This window comes from Lagenorhynchus albirostris, chromosome 6, assembly GCF_949774975.1.
Source record: "Lagenorhynchus albirostris chromosome 6, mLagAlb1.1, whole genome shotgun sequence".
NCBI lineage: Eukaryota > Metazoa > Chordata > Mammalia > Artiodactyla > Delphinidae > Lagenorhynchus > Lagenorhynchus albirostris.
In genome coordinates, this window is record NC_083100.1 from 28,460,213 (window position 1) to 28,479,092 (window position 18,880).

The 18,880-nt window shown below is 44.9% G+C and overlaps 2 protein-coding genes and 1 non-coding gene across 6 annotated transcripts in view; 1 reads left to right on the forward strand and 2 right to left on the reverse strand.

Moving 5' to 3' along the window:
- The first annotated feature begins 4,574 nt into the window (after positions 1-4,574).
- Positions 4,575-7,402, forward strand: FZD5 (frizzled class receptor 5). Its single transcript, XM_060151333.1, has one exon. It carries the CDS (start codon positions 4,575-4,577, stop codon positions 6,336-6,338), a length of 1,764 nt encoding a protein of 587 aa, XP_060007316.1. The 3' UTR covers positions 6,339-7,402.
- Positions 7,403-9,710: 2,308 nt separating this feature from the next.
- Positions 9,711-18,880, reverse strand: part of CCNYL1 (cyclin Y like 1) — a 42,974-nt gene continuing 33,804 nt past the window's right edge. For 2 of the 4 annotated variants that reach the window (XM_060152209.1, XM_060152206.1), the window contains exons 10-11: positions 11,006-11,059; positions 9,711-9,951 (exon numbers count right to left, since the gene is read on the reverse strand). In XM_060152209.1, the coding sequence (XP_060008192.1) occupies positions 9,859-9,951; positions 11,006-11,059 (147 nt within the window). In that variant the 3' untranslated portion in view covers positions 9,711-9,858. Of the gene's footprint in view, positions 9,952-11,005; positions 11,060-17,324; positions 18,876-18,880 lie in introns of those variants that run through there. The other 2 variants (XM_060152210.1, XM_060152208.1) reach the window with 1 other exon arrangement.
- Positions 17,549-17,655, reverse strand: LOC132522538 (U6 spliceosomal RNA). The gene has a single exon (XR_009541278.1). It is a non-coding gene; the product is annotated as a U6 spliceosomal RNA (small nuclear RNA).

Below are 18,880 nucleotides of genomic sequence, written 5' to 3' on the forward strand. Positions count from 1 at the left end.
ATCCATGTGACTCACTTTATTGTGATATTTCCTTTATTGCAGTGGTCTGGAAGCCAACCCACAATATCTCTGAGGTATGCCTGTACATCTAAAAAATGTAACTTTTTTCCCATTATTAAAGTGATACACAAAAGAAAATAGAGTGGGAAAACAGAAAAATAGCATGAACCCAGGAGAAACTAATAACAGACTTAAATAGAGTTACAAGGTGCTAGACATGGTTTTAAGCTCTTTACCATATAAATTCATTTACCCCTCACTACAACTCTATGAGGGGTAACTCCACTTTACAGATGAGGAAAGAGGACCTGGAGCTGTTGTGTGACTTGTCCAAAGTGGCAGCTAGTAAAGGAAGAGCCAAGGTTTGGACTCACGCTGCATTTAACAGGGTATGGTCAACCTCAGAGATATATATAGCTCATAAGGTAAGCTTTATCCAAGGATTCAATGCCACTTGCTAAAGTTTAAAGAGTTAATCTCAGTTGCCATTTATTCATCCATTTATTTCACAAATATTTACCAAAGGCATCTATGGGCAGCATACTGTTCCAGGCTTGATTATCAAGATATTGAAGAGTATACAGAGGCTACCTGTCCAGTCATTCCTATAGCATTGAACTCTCAAGTGTCTCAACAGACTATACATGTATAATAAATACACGTCTACTAAGATTAGAAATGCAATAACTATTCTCTGATTACAAAATCCAAAACCAATACTTCAAAACTTTCGAAATGTCACAGTCTTACTAGGTGGAATGTTTAGCATGATCCTCTGTATTTTCATCAATTAATAAGTACGCCTTGGACAACAATTTAAGTTGAACCTCATGAATTCCACCTTGTAGCAACATGTTTAATACAGCAGTAGTGTCTTCAAGTCAGAAATTTGGTGTTTTTGGATGGATGGATGGATGGATGGATGGATGGATGGATGGATGGAAGGATAGATGAGTGAATTAATAGCTAAGAATGCCTGGCAATGTTCTAGTTGCTTAAAAATTGCATCTTTAAAAATAATTCAGTGTTTTCCAGTTTGTTAAACAATAACTATGACTCAGAAGAAAATTGTGATTTCTGTCCTTTCCATGGACTAAATATGTAACTTCAAGGAAGCCATTATGATGCCAGTTCCATCTGATGTGAGGATCAAATGAGCTAACTGAAATGAATTATGTAGCACCCTGCCTAATACATGTTAAACAGCATATTTTAAACTGCCTTTAAAGTGAAACACTATATGTAGAAAAGCAAAAATTCAAATGATACAAAAAGCTATACAATGCAAAATACGTTTCTTCTGGCCAAGTTTTCCTGCTATTATTACTACTATTATTAGAGATCTCCAAGCAAAAATAACATCTCCCTGTTGATTAAGAAGGGAGAGGTTTACAGACTAGGAGATAACATCCTTTGAGTCAGAACCAAGTGAAATAACACGTGTATTCTGGCTAAATTCCAGCATGAGTGATTAACATTCTCCAACTTCAAATAATTTTTATTATTAGCCAACACTTGTCCATCCCCAATAATACACATGTTGCATACAGGCCACAGAATGAGGCAGCCTCTCTTGGCATGTTCACAATCTGTGCATACTTTCCACTGAGGGTTTCCCTTTCTTTTTGATTGCTATTCCATAGCTTTTCAACTCCCACTACTTTCAACCCTGGGATGTTTGCCGACACTGAGTGCCAAGTAGTTCCAAAGAAACAAAAAAAAATATGAGCACCTGTAGAATCCCAGGGAATGAAAGAGGTAAAGTACATTTTAAACATATTTATTAACAGTTTTGATGTTTGTGAAGCGATTTATATTTATTTCTTTGAATTTTGAGGCTGGGATTAATACACATATTCCTCATTATTTTTCACAAAGTCTTGCTGATAAGCAGGAGGAAGAGGGCTATTCTGCAATTTTGTCTCCCCGTCTGTATAAGTGGGATCCAGGACACAAGAACGACTCAGCCCTAAAGTGCAGTCCTGAGTCCCTCAAGAACTCAGGCCCTCCTGCCTTTTTTCTGCCTTCTTCCCAGTAGAAGGAAGGGGTGGGGGGATCGGGAAACAATTCAAACCCTCTTTGTAAGCGTGTGAATGAATCTCAAGAATGCTAAACACCTCAGTCTTCCAACCTAATTAGAACACGTAGAAAAGAGGCATTTTCAGGACATTTAAAACTTGCAGCATAATAAGCCATCTGGAGAGCGCCACAGTGCGTCCCAGTGGTCGAGGCGCCCAGCAGGTCTTCGCGCGGGCTACCCGCTGCTCCGTGCGCCCCGGATCCCCGGCGGCGCGCGGGTGCGCGGCTCAGCAGCGGGTAGCCCCGGGGTGGGGGTGTAGCCCCTGCCCATCACAGAGCCCGGAGCTAAAGTTACTTTTCTCTGCGGGCGACTTCGAACTGCCTGGATTTTTAACCCGATAAACTGATAAAGGACTAACACGTCTGGAGTCTTCCAAAGACGGAAAGAAAATCACTTTCTTGTCGCAACAGTAAGATTTTGTTACGAAATGCAAAAGTAAAGGTTAAAGCCTGGGAGATAACCGGTCGCATATGGGGGGACGGGGGAGGAGGTGGTAAAAATTGTGGATGTCGCGTCCCAACTATCTCGGTTCGAATCCCAGGTTTGCCATTTGAGAGCCTACTCTGTGTTAGGCGCTCGGAATACCGCGCTGAACAAGATTATCTAGGTTGTGGCTTTCTTGGGGGAACTATCATTAGCTCGGTTGCCTTGGTATGCTTCTAAACTCTTGTTTCTTCACCTATAAGGAGTGCCTGCCTCATAGAATTGTCGTAAGGTTCTGAGACATCCTGTATTAAGATGAGAACGATTAACGCGCTGTCTGACACACAGTAGGGGCTCAGTAAGCATTTGTACTTCTCTCAATTTGAGCTCACCTGGTGAGGGCAGCGCAGAGAGGAGACAGGTCCCACGGTTAAGAATGATTCTTTGAGCAGTTCTTTTAAACAAGCGCTGTACTCTAAGGATGCTTACCTTCAGATAGGAGACCTGGTAGGTGTCCTGGAAGCTAGGGTTCATAAGCGAGAACATTACGGGAAACTGAGCCCCGCACCAGTGGGAGCCAGCAGAGAACTCAGGAGGGACTTCTAGCTAGGGTTTCCCGCTCCGGGTCTCAAGAAGGCGTGATTAGCATTAGCCCCGCCCCCCATAGCTTCCCGGCCGGCGATTGGCCCACGCTCCTCGGCTGCCAGCTCCAGGCGGGGCCGGAGGGCGCCTGGGGAGAGGCCGAGCCCGCGGGGCAGTGGGCGGGGACGCGCGGAGAGCGTGGCGGGGCGGCCCACCAACCGAGCCCCAGCGCGAAGGGGCGGGGCCGGGGCGGAGCCTCCCGGCGGGCATTAGAAGCAGGTGACCCGGCCTGGGCGGGAGAGGCCAGTCAGCTCAAGGCAGTGACTCCGCTGAGGCCAGCGCCGCCGCCGCCGCCGCGCGCAGTTCAATACCCGCCGGAGGTGGGCCAAAGGGTGCTAGAGCGCGGGGGAGGAGCGGAGCCCGGCGCGTCCCGGGAGAACCGCCACCGCCCCCAGGAGTCCGCTGGAGCGCGGATCCCCCTGCAGGGGAGGAGGAGAGCGGCGGGCGGGACGCGGCGGCGGGCGCGCACCATGCAGTCCCGGCGGGGCCAGCGCTGGCTGCTCGCCGTGCTGTGAGGCGGCGGGATCCCCCGGTCGCCGCACACCGCCTTCCTCTTGCCCAGGTGCTGCCAGGCGCGCTCGCCCTTCGTCCGGCTCCCGGACCCTGGTGGAACGCACGGCCTGCCCCGCGTCCTGCCCCGCCCGGATCATGCGGGGGGGCCCGCAGGAGGTGAGGGCGAATGACCGGTCTGCGGCGACCTCGTTCAGGGGGCGACCCCCTCTCTGAGACGCCCCCACCTGCTGCCATGTGCTGCCTCCTCGGGTACCCAGCCTATCGCCAAACTTTCCCGATGCCAGCCTGTCTCTGAGTCGCGTTTCTGAGCGAAGTGTCCCAGAGACGGAGGGCCCAGGCTGGCTACGGACTATCTGCTTCTCTCGGGATCCTCAGAGGTGAGAGCCCGCGCCTTCCCCTTCTCCCCGTTCTTTTCCCGGCCCTCTGCCCTTTTCCCGGGGGCTGAGCGCTCTGACCTTGGGGTGCAGGCTGGCAGGCCCTGCGAGAAGGGAGGCGGGGTGAGGGGCGGGGAGTCTGTAGTTTGGTTCCAGGAGGTGGGAGGGGAGGGGAGGGAGAGAGGTTAACTTAGAGTTTTGGAGACCGCTTGCGGGGATTGCGCCGTTGACGCCTCTCTATTTGGGAGTGGTCGCAATTTTTCTTCTCCTCCACCTTCTTTTTTAAAGAGTACTTTCCTTGGAATCGGAGCCCTAACCGTTCCTCCCCAGCCCTCTCCAGCGAAGAGCTGAGCGCTCCCTGCGGAGGCAGCGCCCTCCCGAAACAGTTTATCTTTGGACGGATTTCTTTAAAAGAAAAAGAAACCAACAGGTTGCCAGTCCCGGCGCCACACAAGTCGGCGGAGAGGGAAGCCCGGATCCCGGTTTCCCCTGCCTGAGCTGGCCCCGCGCTGGCTGCGGGAGACGAGGGGAGGGAGGGGGCTATGGCTCGGCCAGACCCGTCCGCGCCGCCTTCGCTGCTGCTGCTGCTCCTAGCGCAGCTGGCGGGCCGGGCGGCGGCCGCCTCCAAGGCCCCAGTGTGCCAGGAAATCACAGTGCCCATGTGCCGCGGCATCGGCTACAACCTGACGCACATGCCCAACCAGTTCAACCACGACACGCAGGACGAGGCGGGTCTGGAGGTGCACCAGTTCTGGCCGCTGGTGGAGATCCACTGCTCGCCGGACCTGCGTTTCTTCCTGTGCTCCATGTACACGCCCATCTGCCTGCCCGACTACCACAAGCCGCTGCCGCCCTGCCGCTCGGTGTGCGAGCGCGCCAAGGCCGGCTGCTCGCCGCTCATGCGCCAGTATGGCTTTGCCTGGCCGGAACGCATGAGCTGCGACCGCCTCCCGGTGCTGGGCCGCGACGCCGAGGTCCTGTGCATGGATTACAACCGCAGCGAGGCCACCACGGCGCCCCCCAGGCCCTTCCCGGCCAAGCCCACCCACTCAGGCCTGCCGGGGTCGCCGGCCTCGGGGAGCGACTGCGCCACCGGGGGCCCGTCGGTGTGCAAGTGCCGCGAGCCCTTCGTGCCCATTCTCAAGGAGTCGCACCCGCTTTACAACAAGGTGAGGACGGGCCAGGTACCCAACTGCGCGGTGCCCTGCTACCAGCCGTCCTTCAGCCCCGACGAGCGCACGTTCGCCACCTTCTGGATCGGCCTGTGGTCTGTACTGTGCTTCATCTCCACCTCCACCACGGTGGCCACCTTCTTAATAGACATGGAACGCTTCCGCTACCCTGAGCGCCCCATCATCTTCCTGTCAGCCTGCTACCTGTGCGTGTCTCTGGGCTTCCTGGTGCGCCTGGTCGTGGGCCATGCCAGCGTCGCCTGCAGCCGCGAGCACAGCCACATCCACTACGAGACAACGGGCCCTGCGCTGTGCACTGTCGTCTTCCTGCTGGTCTACTTCTTTGGCATGGCCAGTTCCATCTGGTGGGTCATCCTGTCGCTCACCTGGTTCTTGGCGGCTGGCATGAAGTGGGGCAACGAGGCCATTGCGGGCTATGCGCAGTACTTCCACCTGGCCGCGTGGCTCATCCCCAGTGTCAAGTCCATCACTGCGCTGGCACTGAGCTCCGTGGACGGGGACCCGGTGGCCGGCATCTGCTACGTGGGGAACCAGAACCTGAACTCGCTGCGCGGCTTCGTGCTGGGCCCGCTGGTGCTCTACCTGCTGGTGGGCACGCTCTTCCTCCTGGCGGGCTTCGTGTCGCTCTTCCGCATCCGCAGCGTCATCAAGCAGGGCGGCACCAAGACGGACAAGCTGGAGAAGCTCATGATCCGCATCGGCATCTTCACGCTGCTCTACACTGTGCCAGCCAGCATCGTGGTAGCATGCTACCTGTACGAACAGCACTATCGCGAGAGCTGGGAGGCTGCGCTCACCTGCGCGTGCCCCGGCCCGGACTCTGGCCAGCCGCGCGCCAAGCCCGAGTACTGGGTGCTCATGCTCAAGTACTTCATGTGCCTTGTGGTGGGCATCACGTCGGGCGTTTGGATTTGGTCCGGCAAGACTGTGGAGTCGTGGCGGCGCTTCACCAGCCGCTGCTGCTGCCGCCCGCGGCGGGGCCACAAGAGCGGCGGCGCCACGGCCGCGGGGGACTACGCCGAGGCGAGCGCAGCGCTCACGGGCAGGACCGCGCCGCCGGGCCCCGCCGCCGCCGCCGCCTATCACAAGCAGGTGTCCCTGTCGCACGTGTAGGAGGAGGCCGAGGCCGAGGGACCGGGACCGGGGCCGGGAGTTGAGGGAGGGAGGTTGTTTTGTTTGGTAGCTTTGCCAAGGTCACTTCCGTTTACCTTCTTGGTGCTGATGCCCCCTCCCGGGGCAACTTGGAGAGAGGGGAGAGGGACCGTTTCAAGGGGAGTACCTGTCCCAGGACTTCTCAAAGGGGCTCAGCTCACGTCTGTTCTATCTTACTGCCTTTTCAAGAGGAACCCTGTTTTTAATTTATATGTAGTTTTCTTAATTTTTAACTTTGTTGCATTTTGGCAACAAAATTTACCTTTGCTTTGGGGGCTTTACAATCCTAAAGTTGGCATTATAATGAAGTTCCACTTGGTTCAGGTTTCTTTGAACTGGGTGGTCTAAATTGGGAAAGTATATTTCCTATACTTCTGTCTTTAAAAATAATGTGAACAGTGAAAGTTGCTGTGACTGGGAAGTTGTTCCGTGTGCTTTTCCAGGTTGTTTCTCCTTCCACTGCTTAAAGTGTCCAAGATGCTTTAAGGTGAGCTGCTTGTCCCTGTTTATAGTTCCTAAGTTAGGGGACACCCTAAGTCATACCAAGGAGGGGGGTAGCATAATGTGGTTAGGGCCTCCGGAAAGTGACAAGGTTAGGCAATGTTTAGAGATTCTAATGTGTCCGTCCTAGCTTCGTTTAGCAAGCTTCGGTTTCTTTTCTATAGTACTTGTAATCATTCTCGTTCTTAACAGTGCCAGCTTTGCTTGAATAAGTTAGAGGTAGCATTGCAGTGTCCGGAATAAATATTTGGAAGAATGCGAACCTAAGGGATGGTGATTGGTTGAACTTGAATTCTAGACTGTTAAGATGGCAGCTTTGTGCCTGAGGAGTGGGTGGTTCTTTTTTTTTTTTTTAACATCTATAGTGAGTGGTTCTTAATAGGCTTTGGTGATGCCACTTTTTAAAACTTGTGTTAAAACTTTGGTAAAAATAAACCCACTTCCTTCTTCTGGAAGGACTTAGCGATAGTGCTGAAGGGGGTTCCTTTTTACATTTAAGGACTAAAATGGATATAACTCCTGTAATTAAGTAAATTTCCAACACCTGTCTTATCTGCTCCACCCCCCCCCCCCACCTTCCCACCTCCTTTATCATGTTAAACAGTCTTTTTGCTTTTCTTATTCCTCCTCTCCTGGAGGGCTGTGATTAGAAACCACACCCACCCTTGAATGAGGTGCTTGAACGGGGGGGGAGGGAGGCTGGCTACCTGTGAACAAATACTGGCAGCGATGAGGGAAAATAAGTGTCCCTGGACTTTGGACTAGATTACAGCCAGATATTCCAAAAGCATCGAGACACTGCTCTCTGCGGCCTCTGGAAACAAATGAAACCCATAACACCCTTGCATAAGCTTTTCAAACATGGATCAGTGTAGCAAAAGGAAAGCTGTTCCCCCCACCCCCCTCGCCTCAATATATTTTTCTCTTCCTCCTCTTCTGAGAAAGCCTATATAGTGATGAGCACACACTTTACTGTTAGAGAATTCTGTTTACTTTTCTAATCTGTTGAACCATTCCCTCACTTATATATGAAAGCCTATGTATTGATGAATACACACGTACACACACCACGCACACATACTTTACTGTTAAAAATTCTGTTTGCTTTCCTAATCTATTTAACCATTCATTCAAGAAGAGTGTGAGGCCATTACTGGGGAAGGGGGTGACAGTGCATTGGCCAGCAGAATACCAGTGACCAGGACTGAGTGGGAACAAAATTTAAGAAGCTAAAATGGCAAAAACAATTAAAATTTGGGAATGTCTCCCTAGAGAAACAAGTGTAGGGGTTTGCGGTTCATTTATACCAAAGTTGGAAAAGTCAGATTTAAGCCCAGGCCAGTTTTTACATTATGGATATTAAGTAAACAAGTGTATACTTTCCATAGTGGATTTAAGCACTTTGCTGGTGGAAAGAAGCCTGGTGTTATAGTTTTCATGGACTTTCAAAAGCTATTCACGTTTATAAAAATGCACTGCTCTTACACACTCATCCTCTGAATCAAAATGTCAGTATATTCGACAAAACCTTGTACACAGAGCTACAGAACTTTTTGCACATCTAATTCCTCTACTTGTTCAGAAGAAGCTTCTTAGAACCTTGAAATAGATCCCCTGCCTGAGGGCCAGTTCCTCTCTTGTTTTTCAAATGAGGAACTTTTCAGATCACCTTGACCTCTTCCCTCAGTTAACATGTCTTCCCAGAAAGTACATAGATTATTCTGCTGCCTTAGGTCATTGTGACTAATTTGGGTTTTTCCTCTTCCTTTTTTTTTTTTTGTGGAGGAGTGTAAAGATGACGCAGAATGTATCTAAAAGTTGTGGGATGATGTGGTTGAAGTGATTTAATTCTTCCTTTTAAAACAACTATTTTTCATTTTGGCAACATACCAAACCTAAAAAGAACAACCAATTTACTTAAAAAAAAAAAAAAAAAAGACAGTTAAGACACAGGATACCAAGCCAAGGAGAGGCAATACAGGTAATGCATTTGGAGATCTAGGTCCAGGCCAACTCTCAGAGCTGCCTCTGTTTTCAGCCTCTGTTTTCACCGCTGCTCTCCCCCTCCCTTACCTCAAAGATGAAGCCCACCTGCTTCCCTCAAGTTTTACCTCAACCACCCCTCCTGCTACCCAGGGCAGAGAAGCCCATCTATTTATGGTCGCCCCCTATTTCCATCTCATGTGCTGTTTTCTTCTGATTTTTATTTTTATTAGGCAAACAATCCGTACTCATGAAAACAATTACAAAATGAAAGGTTGTGGGTTGGTTTAGCAACTTCTTCACAGCCAGCTCTGTGATTTTAGGAAGGATTTAAGGCCCAGTTTAGTTTCACAGGTGCAGCTTTTGGGCTGTCCCTTTCATGGTTCAATTGTAAGCAGCGTCTCCCGTCATAGATTTTAGGGGGTAAAGATTTAGAAGGAACTAATATGTGACTTCTCAGTAAATCAGTTGACAAGACTTAGGAAGTTGTTTTAATTTATATTCTTAACCTCACACTTTGAAGTTGTCTAAATTGGCTAAAAATAAGTATTCTCAGTGCCTTATTGGTTTATCCTTGCAAACCTTTGTCATGTTTTCTCGTAGTCATTTCCAGTGCTAAGCCTGTGTGTGTGTTGTGTGTAATTGTGAGCGATGTACAAGCTTAAATAATGTGCTGACAGCACTGTTTCCAAGTTGGTATTCATTAGGCCGTTTCCTCCTGGGCTAGGGCTGCACTAATCCTGACACCGGCTGCCAGGAGAAAACCTCATGGATCCCACACCGCACCTTAATAACAGCATCCGTGACCTGCAGTCTCAAGTACAGAATGGGAACCCCAGAGCTAGGAAATGTAGTTGTATATTTTAATGAACTGCTACCCCTGCTAAAGAGGCTTCTTTCACTTTTGTGCTCTACAGAAAGACCAAGGTGGGTAGGAGGGACAAAGCTTTGAATAACTGCTTTCTAACACCGAATGTGGCCAACAGGATAGAGAACATCACAAATCTAGGCAGGTGTGAGGTACAGTGGCTGAGGATTTCCTGCTCCCCCTGCATGCCCTTTCTTGCCTCCAAAGTCCAATCAAGTGATCCTGGGAAAGAAATACACCTAGGTTGAGGAGGGTGGTTTTGAAAGCAAAAGCTACCAAGACATTAAAGCAGGGTGAATGAAGGGTAGGCAGGATGAAAGTAAGTAACCTGGCTCAGAACTCTCAAAAGCTTCTAGCAGCTTGATGACAATTAACAGGATTTATTTCAGTCTGTGGTACATCATTTGAAGACGATATTACTTCATGTTGTTACAAACTGTATGTATAGTATGTATGTGTTGTGGGTGTGTATATAAATAATATATATTATATATATGAGAGATATAGTGACTTTTGATACGGGTTTGGTGCAGGTGAATTTATTACTGAGCCAAATGAGGCACATACTGAGTCAGTAGTTCGAGTCCAGGGCATTCAATACTTTTTCTGATTTCCGTGTATGTGTAGTGCCTGTCCCATGCGGTATTGTCAGTGTCATGTCAAATCCAGAACTCAAAGCAGAGCCAGCGATATTTTATTTGTAGACAATCAACTAGAATCTATAAAATTATTACTGGCAGGTGATTATAATTCCAGGGTCCCTAACACTAGCAAAAGGAAACCCAGAGCATCTTGATAAGAAGTTTTCTGTTTTTGTTTTGTTCCTGGAAGTCAGTAGAAAAGCAGTTGTATGTGGTTATATTAGTGTCAAGATACTTAATTTGCTGACCTTATTATTTCAGAAAAAAAAAATTGTATGTATTATATTTGTGGGAAGTTAAACTAATGCTTTGAGATTTTTATCAAATATGGAGAGTAGTTATTTATGAAAAACAAAGAAATGTCTATTTTTGTTTCTTTGTTCCCAATTCATGTAGATAAATTTTAAAGTGCATTAAAGCAATGGTAAAGCAAACAAGATGCTGTACAAGTATTTTTCTCATGCTTTTATGGAGAGACACTGTTTTCTAAGAGTATCTGAAGGAGGTATGTGCATTCTAATTTCATGATCAGATTTCTCAGATGTACTTTGAATATAAGTGGCAATGTTTTTATTGATAATAAAATCAAGGAAATTCCAATCACCAGAAGGAGAACTAATGAAAACATGTTTTACCTGAATATACTTCATAGGTTTCTCCTGCTGATCCTGTGATTGTTTCATGATGCACTTGAAGAAATGAAGGAAAATACATGTAAGAACAGAGACATTGCCTGAGATTGTGTTCTATTTTATCAACCCTCCATCTATACTCTGTACTGAAGCAATTTGGATAGAAGTGCTGCTCTTGTGTGTGTCTGGTTTGCAGTCAGAAACCCCCAAAACTTTATCATTCAGCAGTTAGATCCACAACTTTGTATTAAGGTCTAAATACAAGTCAGGGAACCCAGATAAGATAAGAGGATATATGGTTCTCCCTCTGTATTTGTGGGTAATTGGTTCCAGTAGTCTCCCTCCCCCCGTGCCGCCCCATACCGAAATCCATGGATGCTCAAGTCCCTTACATAAAACGGTGCAGTATTTGCATATAACCTACGCACAACCTCCCATCTTCCCCCGCACCCTCCTTTATACTTTAAGTCATGTCTAGATTACTTATAATACCAAATACAAATCCTAAGTAGTTGTAAATATAATGCAAATGGTTGGTGGTGTGCGGCCAATTCAAGTTTTGCTTTCTGTAACTTTCTGAAATTTTTTTCCCTAAATATTTTCAATCCATGGTTGGTTGAATCCACTGATGCAGAACCTGTGGATACGGAGGGCCAACTGTAAATTGATTTAGAGTCGGCACTTCCCTGACAATCTGGACAGATGCTTAGTAAACCTGAGATAATTAATTCAGCATCCAAGTGAGTACTGTGAGATTGGTACATGTTAAGGCATTTGGGAGAACAGAAAATACAGCAGCTGAGCTGCATCCTGGTGCAAGAGCCACTGTGCCTTACCCGTACAGGTCTCTAGTTGGCACATCTTCCCAATGCTTTCTCATTGTTCATTCCCCCCAGTGGGAAAGGGGGGCACTGTTTGACTTAGGAAGTTGGAGAAATAGGTAATAATGCTTCTTTTAGTGATTTAGTTACAGAGCTCTTACGTGCAACAGAATGAGCGGAAGTAGAATGGTTCTGTGCATAGACTTGGGAGCTAGACTGATTAGGGATTCAACTCCCAGCTCCATCATTCATGGGCTGTTGATCCTGAACAAATTACTTAAGCTCTTAGTACTTCATTTGTGTACTTCATCTTAGTACTTTCTCATCTGTGAAAGGGGGATAATGATAGTACTTATATTTTAGGGTTGAGAGGATCTAAAAGATTAAATCAGGTTAAGGTAAGTAAAACGAGGAGGAAGCAGCCATTCAGGCGTGGAATGGAAAGGGAATTGAAAGATGAGGTTTCAAATTTGTGTCTGCATAAGAATCATTTGGGGTTTCTATTAGAAATGTAGATTCCCAGGCTTCAGCTCCAGGAATTGAGATTAATTTGGGATCCAAGAATTAGGTCTTTTTGTTCTGTTTTAGTAAACTTTTAGAATTATTTTAGGCTTACAGAAAAGTTGCAAAGATATATCCATTTTGCCCTAATATTAACATATTATCATAGCACATTTGTTAAACTAAGAAGTCAACATTAACGCACTACTGTTAACTCCAGACTTCATTTGGATTTCACCAGATTTTCCACTGATGTTCTTTATCTGTTCTAGGATTCCACATTGCATTTAGAGAAGCTTCATTTCTTACAGGGACTTTCAGCCCATGAGAGGCAGGTGTGGTCTGGAGACCACATCTTGAGAAACACTAGGACATGTCAAGGGCTGAGGAAGGTCAAATTGCCCCATCCTCACCACCATCCTGGTGGTGGTGGGGTTGGATATAGAAATTTGACTTGAACAGTCGGGATGGAATCCTCTCCCTTAGATGAGAGGGGTTACCTTAAGAAGTGAGGCATCTATTCCTAATGCCAGATGAAATGAGTTTTGGAGTTCGGAAGGTGGGGTTGCTGCCTAGCCTGAGGAGATACATCTAGGGTTGTGGGCAGATCAGGGGAGTGAGGGCAGCAAATTGGGAACAACTACTTTGTGGGAACACAGGAGGGCTCAAGTAGTTGATTAAAGGGGATTACCAGGGGCCAGTTAGCCTGTGAGACATATAAATCCTGTATTTCCTGGAACCTGGTGATAATGTTTTAGAAATGGGTCATAGTAGTAACCAACATCAAGCACTGCCACATTGGACACGAGCAGAAAGTCAAAGGGTGAAGCTGAGATGACCTTGCTGAGAGAGTGCAGCGGGAGGTGGACGAAACACTGACGCCCTGTGTTTGGAAGAGTCGGTTCCCCCAGTGAGGAGATAAAGGGCCACCATCTGAGGAGCTAGATGTAAAGGTCAGTAGAATTGAGAATGGTAAGATGAAGGAATAGATGTTGTAAGAAAAAGCTAGCAGAGTAATTTGAGGTCTTGAAGTAGAGGTCGACATATTCTTGAGGACCTTAGGTTCTGAGGCTGTCTCTAATCACATTCAAATTACTTAGCTGCCCTCACAGCAGTTAGTCATCACCTAACCTGTTCCTTTTTTTTTTTTTTAAAGAACATTAACCTCTTTCCATTTGACTCTGGATTTCTAATTTCTGTATTACTTCACTTTCCTGGTTTTTTCTGCATGTTAGAGACCCTAAACCATAAACTGGTATTCATAACATTTGTTTCACATGAAGTGCATGTTATCTCATCTGCCAAACCCATTTAAAATGGACTAGTGGAAATTGCCTCAGAAGCCAAACAGGTTGCACCTGTGTACAAGGGACCAGGTGTCTCTGAAGGGCTCCTAGATCTTTTGTATTCTTGCTGGCAAGGTGTCAGGCTGGCCAGGTTGGTAAGTGGCTAACAGTTAAGATTTTAGGTGATCTAATCCTTAACTTGATTGATAGATGCTGGGTGTAATCTACAGATTCTGCGTAGAAATTAGCACTTACCTCTGGGAGAGCCCCTACCAGCTGTCCAGTGCTTTACCAAATAGCTCTATACTCAAGAATGCGGCTTCTGGGTGAGGGAACAGTCGTAGTCATTTTACATGTGGTTAGAGAGAAGGCTTGGGTGATGAAAGATTTTAGCTAACCTACACGCTATAGGTAAACATTTTCGAAAACATTGCATAACCTGAATACAGAGTGAGTTGTTTTCCAGTAAATACTGGCTTCAGCATTTTTCAAAAATCAAAGAATGGTATATTTTATAGAATGGGAAAACTAAGAAATGAAACTTGGCCTGTTGTAAAACTAGGATTTAGTGCTGTTGAATTTCAATAACGGGCATACAGGGTACATTAGGAGTAAATGTCAAAGAATAGGGTCATGATGGGATCTGATACAGGGTGGAAAAATTTCTCTTAACCAGAAACACTGGGCCCTAAGAAGTTGTCTTAGGGTCAACCATATGAATTTAACATACAAAAACGGCAATTTAATTTGGTTCAAACATACATTTCAAACCTCTGTCTTTTCCTTGTAAAGAATGAAGTTCAGTTCACGATATACCAGAGTTAAAATTGCACAGCTGTCAGTATTCCACTAGAGAAAAAAAAATTTTTTTAAAAAGCGAAAAAATAAAATTTGAGTTCAGGTAGTCAGATATTCTTTTATAGTCTTACTACTTTAGGGAACAAACCCTTCCTAGGTATAAAATCCTGGAAAAAAATGCCATAGTTGCCACCCTATTAGTAACTAGTTTCCATGCCCCATATTTGTTGGAGAACCTACTTTCAGTGATGTTTAAATTTTTACCTTAATTTGCCTCAATTTCCCATTTATTAAAATGGCTGTATTGCCTCTAGAATTAAAGCTGAAGGGAAAAAGCAATTTTTAGTGATTCTCCTTATTCTACCAACTTGTTCTTGAAGCTACAGTCATGTCCAATGTTCCTACCCCCAATTTTTTTTTGTTTTAAACCTTCGACCACTCGAGATATGTCAGCATTTCTGCTTAGTAACTGGCATATTATTACGCGGTGCAAACTATTGATATAAACAGTGACTTGTGATAGATTTTTTTCCCTTCTGTACTAAGTAAGATCATTTCTCCTAGTCAGCAACAAGAACAAAGTTAAAGGTCTGACCTTAGGAAGGTAATTAAGGTGGATGAAAACATGGCAATACTATCAGGACTGATGGAATATTGCTCAAGTGCAGTGGCTAGGGTCTAAAAGAAACTTTAGAGATCTGGTATGTTTCCAACTGAATGTAAGTGAAATAGCATGTTAAAGTCAAATTACGTGGTTTGTTTAAAAGTCACCCTCTTAGGGGCTTCCCTGGTGGCGCAGTGGTTGAGAGTCTGCCTGCCGATGCAGGGGACACGGGTTCGTGCCCCAGTCCGGGAGGATCCCTACATGCCGCGGAGTGGCTGGGCCCGTGAGCCATGGCCGCTGGGCCTGCGCATCCGCAGCCTGTGCTCCGCAAAGGGAGAGGCCACAGCAGTGAGAGGCCCGCGTACCGCAAAAAAAAAAAAAAAGTCACCCTCTTAACAGCAACCACAATTCTACTGCTTCCTGTTCTTCCATTTTCTTTCCTGTTCAATTGCTTGAAGCCCTCAAACAACTCAAGTTCTGATCCTGTTCTTCCATTTTCTTTCCTGTTCAATTGCTTGAAGCCCTCAAACAACTCAAGTTCTGATTCTACAGTATCCCTGTAATTCCTTTCTCTGTGTATTTACCTACTTTTATCTTTCAATGTGCATTTCCATCTTGGCACCATAACAAACAATTAAAAAATGCCATCTAATGCATTATGCCACCGAGCACTGTAGCCAGTGATTTTAAGTTAGATTATCTTCAGGTTGAAAAGAGCGTAAGCTGAAGAAATAAATGACTACATCTTAACTAAAGGCAGGGGTCAAAACAACTTATGGTTAGTTTGAAAATGCTTTAAGGCCCGACTATCAGAGCTGATTGAAAACATTTGAGTTAGACAGAGTTGTTATGTGAATAGTGAGAAGTGTTACAAATACAGTAGCCATATGTTTTAATTAAAATAGAGTTTATTAGCTTTTCTTTTAATATAAACATGAGGAAGAAAAACCACATAAGTTGTAGCATTCTTTTCAAAATAAAACTGCAATCAGTATTTGAAGCTCCAAACTCCATAAACAGTATTTTTTGAGGTGGTAGATTGTAATATTTTATATACCGTAATTTATCATTTATGTCTCTGTCCTTTAAAAATGATGGAACCTGCAGCACTCAATATAATGTGAAGCCTTGCTATAAAGAGAGAAAGTATTTCTGGCCCAGAAATGCTTTGTTTACAGGCAAAATTCCTAGGATTACATTTGAGAAGGTAGGAGGAGAAAGATTTCACATACTTGAGAACACTAACTTTTTTTTTTTTTAACATTTCAAGTTTAGGTGACATCGTTACCAATCTCCTAAAAGACTGATTACTGGACCTCCCTGCCTTTTAAAGCCTGAGGTAAGGGTTCCTAAGGTTTTACATGATTCCTCTTAAATAGCAGAACTTGAAGTGAGACACCTACAGCCAGGTTAACACATAGGATAGAAAAGCTGTTTCGTATCACTTACTCTATCACTACTATTAGGGTCCAGTTCCTTTCAATTTATTACATGTGAATTAACACTGGTGTTCATAATTCCTTTACCAAATCTAGAAAAAAGAAACTTAGGTGATCAAGCAGGTAAGCGGCCCAGGCTTGCAAAGGACTACTTTAGAAAGAGATGGGCAGGTCTATGAAGATACAAGGTATCCCCTAAAGTCTTAGTGCAATTTTAAGCTTTGAAACTTGTAGAAGTGTAAATGCCACAAACTTACAAAACATCATTTGAAAGTTTAATTGAATTTCTTCTAAACTCATTATTTTTAACATCTTTATTGGAGTATAATATTGCTTTACAGTGGTGTGTTAGTTTCTGCTTTGTAACAAAGTGAATCAGCTGTACGTATACATATATCCCCATATTTCCTCCCTCTTGCATCTCCCTCCCACCCTCCCTATCCCACCCCTCTAGGTGGTCACAAAGCACCCAGCTGATCTCCCTGTGCTACGCGGCTGCTTCCCACTAGCTATCTATTTTACATTTGGTAGTCTGTATATGTCCATGCCACTCTCTCACTCCGTCCCAGCTTACCCTTCCCCCTCCCCGTGTTCTCAAGTCCATTCTCTATGTCTGCATCTTTATTCCTGTCCTGCCCCTAGGTTCTTCACAACCTTTTTTTCTTTTTTAGATTCCATATGTATGTGTTAGCACACGGTATTTGTTTTTCTCTGACTTACTTCACTCTGTATGACCTCACTACAAATAACTCAATTTCGTTTCTTTTATGGCAGAGTAATATTCCATTGTATATATGTTCATCTTCTTTACCCATTCCTCTGTTGATGGACATTTAGCTTGCTTCCATGTCCTGGCTATTGTAAATAGTGCTGCAATGAACATTGGGGTGCATGTATCTTTTTGAATTATGGTTTTCTCCAGGTATATGCCCAGCAGTGGGATTGCTGGGTCATATGGTAGTTCTATTTTTAGTTTTTTAAGGAACCTCCATACTGTTCTCCATAGTGGCTGTATCAATTTACATTCCCACCAACAGTGCAAGAGGGTTCCCTTTTCTCCACACCCTCTCCATTTATAGTTTGTAGATTTTAATTTTTTTAATATGGAACGCTTCACGAATTTGCCTGTCATCCTTGCGCATGGGCTGTGCTAATCTTCTCTGTATCGTTCCAATTTTAGTATATGTGCTGCCGAAGCAAGCACGTTTGTAGATTTTTTGATGATGGCCATTCTGACCTTAAGCTCTTAATTTTTTATTTCAGCCCATTGTTTGCTATCCTCAAGAGGGGCTGAAACAGAACATTAATATTAAAAGCTTAATGTTTAAAATTTACAAACCTAAATGAGTTTAGAAGAAATTCGATTAAACTTGCAAGTGACGTTTTGCCAGTCTGTAGCATTTATAATTCTGCAACAGTGTTCTGGAGTATCCAAGCACACTATATTCAGGCTTGCAATTTCACTGAGACTTCTGGGACACCTTCTAGTTCACTGCCGGCTTGTTAATTACTGGACCACCATGTTGGCTGGAATTATGAAAATATCCTTTAATACAAGTATGTAACAAAGAGGAAAATCATCACAAAATCAGAAGCACCATCATAGTTAACAAGAAATGCAGCACGGACCCAATAGAAGTAAATAACCTACTTTCTCTGTTTATGATCCCAAACATGCTAATATGCTAATAAGTACTGCCTGCAAAGAATGTGGATGACAAGTGTTATTCAGCAGCTTTTTGGTTTAAACTGATTGCCAATAATGACTAGCAGCTTCAGTGGTATAGTAGGGAGGAAGAACCCTTCAAAACCTAACGATGCTACAACAGTCTGTTCCTAAGTTTGGCTTTATGAGTTGTTAGAGGAGTCACATTTTTTAATGGTAATACTGCACTGATTCTAAAGGAATATGCAGCAGTATCGGACAGTGAGGCAAGAAAAACAGGAAAAATTATATAGTTAGTGTCTTTAAAGTCTAAAAATTTAAACTATTAATTAAAAAACCTCACATAGTTCACAGCTATCGGCCTACACAGTAAGCAGATATTTGTGCGTGGATTGGGAGCTTTTCGCTTTGGAGTGGTTTTTGTAACTCTGTTTACATTAAAAAGGACAGAAGAGTGTGTTACATTGACGAGGTCCCATTCTTTCCTGCAGCATAATCTTCGCTTGTCCATGAGTCTCTTGAATTCAATGTCTTTCTTTAAGGTGAAAATACTAACTTTGCTGGTTTCTGAGCAGGAGAGGTGATATTTCTCCAGTCCTTGTTACGAGGGGTTTATGATGTTACAACCCCTCACTTCTCCCTTAAGAGAGGATGGCATTGGAGCGCTGAATACCAATGAAATTATCAGCGCTGAAAGACCTTCTCATAGCAGCTCTACACAAGTCTTTGTATTTGTCTTCACACAATCTGGAAATGGCCTAGG

What these genes read in the sequence shown, in the direction of transcription:
- FZD5 (XM_060151333.1), top strand. Translation starts at nt 4,575, where the DNA reads ATGGCTCGGCCAGACCCGTCCGCGCCGCCTTCGCTGCTGCTGCTGCTC.